The following is a 10,314-nucleotide window of genomic DNA, read 5'->3' as shown; positions in this document are numbered from 1 at the left end:
GGTAATTCTGAGTTGATCGCAGCTTCAAGTTTGTTAGCAATTGGGCAAAACCATGTGCACTGCAGGGGAGGCAGATATAACATGTGCAGAGAGAGTTAGATTTGGGTGGGGTGTGTTCAATCTGCAATCTAAATTGCAGTGTAAAAATAAATCACCCAGTATTTACCCTGCATAGAAACAAAATAACCCACCCAAATCTAACTCTCTCTGCAAATGCTATATCTGCCCCCCCTGCAGTGCACATGGTTTTGCCCAACTGTTAACAAATTTCCTGCTGCTATCATTTTGGAATTACCCCCTATGTTGGAGTGTAAAATGTTGGAGTGTATGGATACATGGTATGTTTTCTCGCAAAGCTCATAACTTCCATCAAGTCCCTGTTCTGTGACGCTCTGGTAATGTGAGTGAGTGAGAGAAACGACGACTGGTGTTTGCAGATGCGGAAGCATTTTGCTGCGGACTGTCCCGGCGGAACCTTACCTCAGTCACAATTCCGGGGGAAGCATTTTGTTGTGACACCAGTACTCCCGGACCGGCCGGGTGCAGACGTCAGAGGCCGGGATTCTGACAGAGTAGCCCGGCAACCGGGAACATGGCGGAAAGTATTGTAAGTAGTTAGAGGAGCCGGTGTCCGGGACAGAGGCCAGAACTCGGGGTGCGGGTGACTAGGCCCCGGCAGCCCTGCAGGCCCTGTGTACATATGTGTGTCACTGTCATGTATCCCAGTGTCTCACACAGTGCTGTGTCATGTTTGTCTATACCTGTCACTGTGTCATGTATAGCTTGCTGGGTCTTCTTATATTCTATCTATCTATCTATCTATCTATCTATCTATCTATCTATCTATCTTTAGGTGTAGGTATTGCTGTGTCATGTCTGCGATACATGTTGTTCTGTGTCATGTATATCTACATGTATGTAATTGCTGTGTCACATTTACATGTGTCTGTCATACTGTATATCTCGGTGTGTGTGTTGCGTGCATATTTGTATAACTCATGTATTTCTGTGTCACTCATGTCAACACATGTATGTCACTATGTCATGTATAAACTTATAACATCCTGTATGATCATACTGTTGTGTTAACATACATCAGGTATGTCCAAACTGCGGCCCTCCAGCTGTTGTGAAACTACATATCCCAGCATGCCCTGACACAGTTTTGCTTTCAAAGAATGCTAAAGCTGTGTCAGGGCATGCTGGGATGTGTAGTTTCTCAACAGCTGGAGGGCCGCAGTTTGGACATGCCTGACACACATACTGTATGTCACTGTCCAATAGCAGAGAGAGTTGTATATGGTCACAAGAATATTGACAACACAAGTATAAGCACCACTGGGGATTTCCATTCCTGCTACAAGTGGTTGCTGATATCTCTATGTAAATTGGCAAGACCGTATAATGGGGTCAGGAGGTACTCTACAGGCTGGGGATTCTCATTTACCCTGATTTATAGCACAATCAGTAGAGCATCCTTAAACCACAGAGGCCTAAACTGACGGCATTTGTCATCGCTATGTTTATCAGTGTGTCAGTAATATTGTGTGTGATATAGATCACTGTCATGTCTACATAAATCTGCCAGTAGGGAGCTGTTCACCATGAAATGCCCACCTCAGTTTTTTCACTTTCTGAGCTTTGTTCCCACGAGCAGTTCTGCCACTGTGCCATGTAGATCAGAGTTTATTGTTGTGTAATGCCTATATATGGTCACTGTCCTGTATATCCTTATGTTTTGGTATTTAACATGATACTGTATCATTTCTACATAAAGTATGTTTCACTGTAGCTCAATGTGCAGAGCTATGTTACTGTTAAATGGCTTCTATTTCTGTAAGTACCAACCTGGAGCTTTTTATGTTTGCTAAAATATATTTCTGAGATGTGCCATTTGCCGCACCGATCCCGGTCCTAACATCATACTCCTGTCCAAGTTCACTGATTTGCCTCTTATAAACTTGGCTGTATACATGTCATTAGCCCTCCAAGTTGAACTTCCAGGTTATCAGAGGAATGTGACATCAGTAGAGCCTATATTTATTCTCTGTGGGGCTCAATAGGTGTGGTGTATAAGAGCGCAGAAGGGAAACTTATAGGCCCTACACACTGGCCGATTTTCAGAAAGATATGAACGATCTCGTTCATAAATGAACGAGAACTCGTTCATATCTTTCAGTGTGGAGACTCCAGCGATGAACGATGCGCGTCCCCCCCCGTCACTGCCCCCCCCGCCGCCGGGTCGCTCGTCGGCCGTATCCGCCGTCGGGCAGCTCGGCGGCGGGTCGGCCAGTGAGTAGGGCCCCTTAGTGTTATGCTGTTTTACCAGAGAAATGTAAAACCGTAAACGTATGCTGCTGTGAGAGAATACCTAGCATAGATGTCTACTGTTAATGTAGTCTGTCTCTTACCACACTGCTCGTGGGAACAAAGCTCAGATAGTGAAAAAACTGAGGTGGGCATTTCATGGTGAACAGCTCCCTACTGTAATCGCTGTTATTAGACTACGTTCACAGCAGAACTATGGGCCTAATTCAGACCTGATCGCTGTTGTGCGAATTCGCAAGGCGGCCAAACTGTGAAAGAAATCAGCGTCTTTTATTTATTGCTAGGCGTACAGAGGTTGATTGACAGGAAGCTGACGTTTGGGGGTGGTAACTAGTCGTTTTCTGGGAGTGTCAGGAAGAACGCAGGCGTGCCCAAGCATTTTCAGGGAGCGCGTGTGATGTCGGCTCTGGCCCGATCAGCCTGTTTCATTCGCACTGTAGGAGTACGCACAGGCTGGCCTACGCACAGACTGCACAAAACATTTGATGTTGACAGAGTTGCGAATGGATTTGCAGCTGACTGGCGTATACAAAGCTTTTTGCACGGCGTACGTAGATTTGCACGGGGCGGGTGTTCACTCTATCTGAGTGGCGACTATCTGAACGCAAACCCCTGCAAATTTGCAGGGGAACGATCAGGTCTGAATTAGGCCCTATATTTATTTATTTTTATTTATTTATTTATTAACAGTTTCTTATGTAGCGCAGAAAAATTCAGTTGCGCTTTACAATTGGAAATAACAATGATATAAAAAAATGGGTAATAAACATTCATAGAGGTAGGAAGGCCCTGCTCGCAAGCTTACAATCTATAGGGAAATAGCACCTATCCTTGTGTATCCATGCCTATCTATTGCATAGTTGTCCACCAGATTGTAAAGGTTCTCGGTGGGCTGTATGATATGGTCACACAGCAATGATAAACCGGGGTCGAGAGGAAGGGAAAGTGAAGAATGAGAAGACGTGAGGGTTTGTGTGGACTGTGCAGAGTGGATGCAGTTTGATAGGAAAGTTTATGAACGTTATGTGGGCGGTTCTGGAATTTGATACGCTTGCCTAGAGAGGTGAGTTTTGAGGGAATGCTTGAAGATTTGGAGACTAGAGGAGAGTCTAATTGTGCGTGTGTAGCGTATTCCACAGAGTGGGTGCAGCCCGAAGAAAGTCCTGCAATCGTGAGTGGCAGCGAGTAATGAGTGTGGATGAGAGACGCAGATCTTGTTAGAATCTTGTGCCCGGCTGAGCTGGATGCACACTAGGGGCTCTCCTGAGCTCCTAGAAAAGAAAGTATATTTTAGGTTTTTTATTTTCAGTGAGATCTGCTGGCAACAGACTCACTGCTACGAGGGACTAAGGGGAGAAGAAGCGAACCTACCTGCTTGCAGCTAGCTTGGGCTTCTTAGGCTACTGGACACCATTAGCTCCAGAGGGATCGAACACAGGGCCCGACCTCGATCGTCCGGTCCCGGAGCCGCGCCGCCGTCCCCCTTACAGAGCCAGAAGCATGAAGATGGTCCTGAAAATCGGCGGCAGAAGACTTCGGTCTTCAACAAGGTAGCGCACAGCACTGCAGCTGTGCGCCATTGCTCCTCATGCACACCTCACACTCCGGTCACTGATGGGTGCAGGGCGCTGGGGGGGGGGGGGGGCGCCGCGCCGCCCCGCCCCGCCCTGAGCAGCAATATTAACACCTTGGCTGGCAAAATAATCACAATATATAGTCCCAGAGGCTATATATGTGAAAAATACCCCTGCCAGGATCCATAAAAAAGCGGGAGAAAGTCAGCCGAAAAAGGGGCGGGGCTATCTCCCTCAGCACACTGGCGCCATTTTTCCCTCACAGCTCCGCTGGAAGCATCGCTCCCAGGCTTTCTCCTGCAGTTTCAAGACTACAAAGGGTAAAAAAGAGAGGGGGGGCACTAAATTTAGGCGCAGCAGTATATATATATATATAAGCAGCTATAAGGGAAAATCACTCAGTTATAGTGTTCATCCCTGTGTTATACGCGCTCTGGTGTGTGCTGGCATACTCTCTCTCTGTCTCCCCAAAGGGCTTTGTGGGGTCCTGTCCTCTGTCAGAGCATTCCCTGTGTGTGTGCGGTGTGTCGGTACGGCTGTGTCGACATGTTTGATGAGGAGGCTTATGTGGAGGCGGAGCAGATGCCGATAAATGTGATGTCACCCCCTGCGGGGTCGACACCTGAGTGGATGGTGCTGTGAAAGGAATTACGCGACAGTGTCGACTCCTTACATAAAAGGTTTGACGACATACCAAATATGGGACAGCCGGCTTCTCAGCCTGTGCCTGCCCAGGCGTCTCAAAAGCCATCAGGGGCTCTAAAACGCCCGCTACCTCAGATGGCAGACACAGATGTCGACACGGATACTGACTCCAGTGTCGACGACGATGAGACTATTGTAACTTCCAATAGGGCCACAAATTACATGATTGAGGCAATGAAAAATGTGTTGCACATTTCTGATGTTACCCCAGGAACCACAAAAAAGGGTATTATGTTTGGAGAGAAAAAACTACCAGTAGTTTTTCCTCCATCTGAGGAATTAAATGAAGTGTGTGAAGAAGCGTGGGCTTCCCCCGATAAGAAACTGGTAATTTCTAAAAGGTTACTAATGACGTACCCTTTCCCGCCAGAGGATAGGTCACGTTGGGAAACATCCCCTAGGGTGGATAAAGCGCTCACACGCTTGTCAAAGAAGGTGGCACTACCGTCTCCGGATACGGCCGCCCTAAAGGAGCCTGCTGATAGGAAGCAGGAGGCTATCCTGAAGTCTGTATATACACACACAGGTATTATACTGAGACCAGCTATTGCTTCAGCATGGATGTGCAGTGCTGCAGCTGCGTGGTCAGATTCCCTGTCGGAAAATATTGATACCCTAGACAGGGACACTATATTGCTAACCGTAGAGCATATTAAAGACGCAGTCTTATACATGAGAGATGCACAGAGGGATATTTGCCGGCTGGCATCTAAAATAAGTGCAATGTCCATTTCTGCCAGGAGAGGGTTATGGACTCGGCAGTGGACAGGTGATGCAGATTCTAAAAGGCACATGGAAGTTTCTCTGACGTCCTAAGTGGATGCTGGGGACTCCGTAAGGACCATGGGGAATAGCGGCTCCGCAGGAGACAGGGCACAAAAGTAAAAGCTTTAGGATCAGGTGGTGTGCACTGGCTCCTCCCCCTATGACCCTCCTCCAAGCCTCAGTTAGATCTTTGTGCCCGGCCGAGAAGGGTGCAATCTAGGTGGCTCTCCTAAAGAGCTGCTTAGAGTAAAAGTTTTGTTAGGTTTTTTATTTTCAGTGAGTCCTGCTGGCAACAGGCTCACTGCATCGAGGGACTTAGGGGAGAAGAAGTGAACTCACCTGCGTGCAGGATGGATTGGCTTCTTAGGCTACTGGACACTAGCTCCAGAGGGACGATCACAGGTACAGCCTGGATGGGTCACCGGAGCCGCGCCGCCGACCCCCTTGCAGATGCTGAAGAGAGAAGAGGTCCAGAAATCGGCGGCTGAAGACTTCCCAGTCTTCTTAAGGTAGCGCACAGCACTGCAGCTGTGCGCCATTGCTCTCAGCACACTTCACACCAACGGTCACTGAGGGTGCAGGGCGCTTGGGGGGGCGCCCTGGGCAGCAATGAAAGTACCTATGCTGGCTAAAAATACATCACATATAGCCCCTGGGGCTATATGGATGTATTTAAGCCCTGCCAGGTTGTCAGAAAAACGGGAGAAGAAGCCCACCGAAAAGGGGGCGGGGCCTATTCTCCTCAGCACACAGCGCCATTTTCCCTCACAGAACTGCTGGTGGGAAGGCTCCCAGGCTCTCCCCTGCACTGCACTACAGAAACAGGGTTATAACAGAGAGGGGGGGCATTTTTGTGGCGATATTATTACATATTAAGATGCTATAAGGGAAAACACTTATATAAGGTTGTCCCTGTAAAATTATAGCGTTTTGGTGTGTGCTGGCAAACTCTCCCTCTGTCTCCCCAAAGGGCTAGTGGGGTCCTGTCCTCAGAGCATTCCCTGTGTGTGTGCTGTGTGTCGGTACGTGTGTGTCGACATGTATGAGGACGATGTTGGTGAGGAGGCGGAGCAATTGCCTGTAATGGTGATGTCACTCTCTAGGGAGTCGACACCGGAATGGATGGCTTATTTAGGGAATTACGTGATAATGTCAACAAGCTGCAAGGTCGGTTGACGACATGAGACGGCCGGCAAACCAATTAGTACCTGTCCAGGCGTCTCAAACACCGTCAGGGGCTTTAAAACGCCCATTACCTCAGTCGGTCGACACAGACACAGACACGGACACTGACTCCAGTGTCGACGGTGAAGAAACAAACGTATTTTCCATTAGGGCCACACATGTTAAGGGCAATGAAGGAGGTGTTACATATTTCTGATACTACAAGTACCACAAAAAAGGGTATTATGTGGGGTGTGAAAAAACTGCCTGTAGTTTTTCCTGAATCAGATAAATTAAATGAAGTGTGTGATGATGCGTGGGTTTCCCCCGATAGAAAATTAAAGACGCTCACACGCTTATCAAAACAAGTGGCGTTACCGTCTCCAGATACGGCCGCCCTCAAGGAGCCAGCTAATAGGAGGCTGGAAAATATCCTAAAAAGTATATACACACATACTGGTGTTATACTGCGACCAGCGATCGCCTCAGCCTGGATGTGCAGCGCTGGGGTGGCTTGGTCGGATTCCCTGACTGAAAATATTGATACCCTTGACAGGGACAGTATTTTATTGACTATAGAGCATTTAAAGGATGCATTTCTATATATACGAGATGCACAGAGGGATATTTGCACTCTGGCATCAAGAGTAAGTGCGATGTCCATGTCTGCCAGAAGATGTTTATGGACACGACAGTGGTCAGGTGATGCAGATTCCAAACGGAACATGGAAGTATTGCCGTATAAAGGGGAGGAGTTATTTGGGGTCGGTCCATCGGACCTGGTGGCCACGGCAACAGCTGGAAAATCCACCTTTTTACCCTAAGTCACATCTCAGCAGAAAAAGACACCGTCTTTTCAGCCTCAGTCCTTTCGTCCCCATAAGGGCAAGCGGGCAAAAGGCCAGTCATATCTGCCCAGGGGTAGAGGAACGGAAGAAGACTGCAGCAGGCAGCCCCGTCCCAGGAACAGAAGCCCTCCACCGCTTCTGCCAAGTCCTCAGCATGACGCTGGGGCCGTACAAGCGGACTCAGGTGCGGTGGGGGGGGTCGTCTCAAGAGTTTCAGCGCGCAGTGGGCTCACTCGCAAGTGGACCCCTGGATCCTACAAGTAGTATCCCAGGGGTACAGATTGGAAATTCGAGACGTCTCCCCCTCGCAGGTTCCTGAAATCTGCTTTACCAACGTCTCCCTCCGACAGGGAGGCATTTTTGGAAACAATTCACAAGCGGTATTCCCAGCAGGTGATAATCAAAGTACCCCTTCTACAACAAGGAAAGGGGTATTATTCCACACTATTTGTGGTACTGAAGCCAGACGGCTCGGTGAGATCTATTCTAAATCTGAAATCTTTGAACACTTACATACAAAGGTTCAAATCAAGATGGAGTCACTCAGAGCAGTGATAGCGAACCAGGAAGAAGGGGACTATATGGTGTCCCTGGACATCAAGGATGCTTACCTCCATGTCCCAAATTGCCCTTCTCACCAAGGGTACCTCAGGTTCGTGGTACAGAACTGTCACTATCAGTTTCAGACGCTGCCGTTTGGATTGTCCACGGCACCCCGGGTCTTTACCAAGGTAATGGCCGAAATGATGATTCTTCTTCAAAGAAAAGGCGTCTTAATTATCCCTTACTTGGACGATCTCCTGATAAGGGCAAGGTCCAGAGAACAGTTGGAGGTCGGAGTAGCACTATCTCAAGTAGTTCTACCACAGCACGGGTGGATTCTAAATATTCCAAAATCGCAGCTGATTCCGACGACACGTCTGCTGTTACTAGGGATGATTCTGGACACAGTCCAGAAAAAGGTGTTTCTCCCGGAGGAGAAAGCCTGGGAGTTATCCGAGCTAGTTAGGAACCTCCTAGAACCAGGCCAAGTGTCAGTGCATCAATGCACAAGAGTCCTGGGAAAAATGGTGGCTTCTTACGAAGCGATTCCATTCGGCAGATTTCACGAAATAATTTTTCAGTGGGATCTGCTGGACGAATGGTCCGGATCGCATCTTCAGATGCATCAGCGGATAATCCTGTCTCCAAGGACAAGGGTGTCTCCTCTGTGGTGGCTGCAGAGTGCTCATCTACTAGAGGGCAGCAGATTCGGCATTCAGGACTGGGTCCTGGTGACCACGGATGCCAGCCTGAGAGGCTGGGGAGCAGTCACACAGGGAAGAAATTTCCAAGGAGTGTGGTCAAGTCTGGAGACTTCTCTCCACATAAATATACTGGAGCTAAGGGCAATTTACAATGCTCTGAGCCTAGGAAGACCTCTGCTTCAAAGTCAACCGGTGCTGATCCAGTCGGACAACATCACGGCAGTCGCCCACGTAAACAGACAGGGCGGCACAAGAAGCAGGAGGGCAATGGCAGCAAGGATTCCTCGCTGGGCGAAAAATCATGTGATAACACTGTTAGCGGTGTTCATTCCGGGAGTGGACAACTGGGAAGCAGACTTCCTCAGCAGGCACGACCTCCACCCGGGAGAGTGGAGACTTCATCTGGAAGTCTTCCACATGATTGTGAACCGTTGGGAAAGACCAAAGGTGGACATGATGGCGTCCCGTCTGAACAAAAAACTGGACAGGTATTGCGCCAGGTCAAGAGACCCTCAGGCAATAGCTGGGACGCTCTGGTAACACCGTGGGTGTACCAGTCGGTGTATGTGTTCCCTCCTCTGCCTCTCATACCCAAGGTACTGAGAATTATAAGAAGGAGAGGAGTAAGAACTATACTCGTGGCTCCGGATTGGCCAAGAAGGACTTGGTACCCGGAACTTCAAGAGATACTAAGAAGGGACTTGCTTCAGCAAGGATCATGTCTGTTCCAAGACTTACCGCGGCTGCGTTTGACGGCATGGCGGTTGAACGCCGGATCCTAAGGGAAAAAGGCATTCCGGAAGAGGTCATCCCTACCCTGGTCAGAGCCAGGAAGGAGGTGACCACACAACATTATCACCGCATTTGGCGAAAATATGTTGCATGGTGTGAGGCCAGGAAGGCCCCCACGGAGGAATTTCAACTCGGTCGATTCCTACATTTCCTGCAAACAGGAGTGTCTATGTGCCTCAAATTGGGGTCCATTAAGGTTCAAATTTCGGCCCTGTCGATTTTCTTCCAGAAAGAATTGGCTTCAGTTCCTGAAGTCCAGAAGTTTGTCAAGGGAGTACTGCATATACAACCCCCTTTTGTGCCTCCAGTGGCACTGTGGGATCTCAACGTAGTTCTGGGATTCCTCAAATCACATTGGTTTAAACCGCTCAAATCTGTGGATTTGAAATATCTCACATGGAAAGTGACCATGCTGTTGGCCCTGGCCTCGGCCAGGCGAGTGTCAGAATTGGCGGCTTTGTCTCACAAAAGCCCATATCTGATTGTCCATTCGGACAGGGCAGAGCTGCGGACTCGTCCCCAGTTTCTCCCTAAGTTGGTGTCAGCGTTTCACCTGAACCAGCTTACTGTGGTACCTGCGGATACTAGGGACTTGGAGGACTCCAAGTTGCTAGATGTTGTCAGGGCCCTGAAAATATATGTTTCCAGGACGGCTGGAGTCAGGAAAACTGACTTGCTGTTATCCTGTATGCACCCAACAAACGGGGTGCTATTGCTTCTAAGCAGACTATTGCTAGTTGGATGTGTAGTACAATTCAGCTTGCACATTCTGTGGCAGGCCTGCCACAGCCAAAATATGTAAATGCCCATTCCACAAGGAAGGTGGGCTCATCTTGGGCGGCTGCCCGAGGGGTCTCGGCTTTACAACTTGGCCGAGCTGCTACTTGGTCA

The 10,314-nt window shown here is 48.8% G+C and overlaps 1 protein-coding gene across 1 annotated transcript in view; it reads left to right on the top strand.

The window, feature by feature from the left end:
• The first annotated feature begins 374 nt into the window (after window positions 1-374).
• Window positions 375-10,314, top strand: part of NPLOC4 (NPL4 homolog, ubiquitin recognition factor) — a 234,289-nt gene continuing 224,349 nt past the window's right edge. Inside the window, exon 1 of the mRNA XM_063961125.1 lies at window positions 375-607. Coding sequence (XP_063817195.1) covers window positions 593-607 — 15 coding nt within the window. The 5' untranslated portion in view covers window positions 375-592. The remainder of the gene's footprint in view (window positions 608-10,314) is intronic.

The sequence above is a fragment of the Pseudophryne corroboree genome, chromosome 3 (genome assembly GCF_028390025.1).
Source record: "Pseudophryne corroboree isolate aPseCor3 chromosome 3, aPseCor3.hap2, whole genome shotgun sequence".
Taxonomy (NCBI): domain Eukaryota; kingdom Metazoa; phylum Chordata; class Amphibia; order Anura; family Myobatrachidae; genus Pseudophryne; species Pseudophryne corroboree.
The sequence above is the reverse complement of the archived record's forward strand: the minus strand, read 5'-3'. Positions and strand labels throughout refer to the sequence as shown.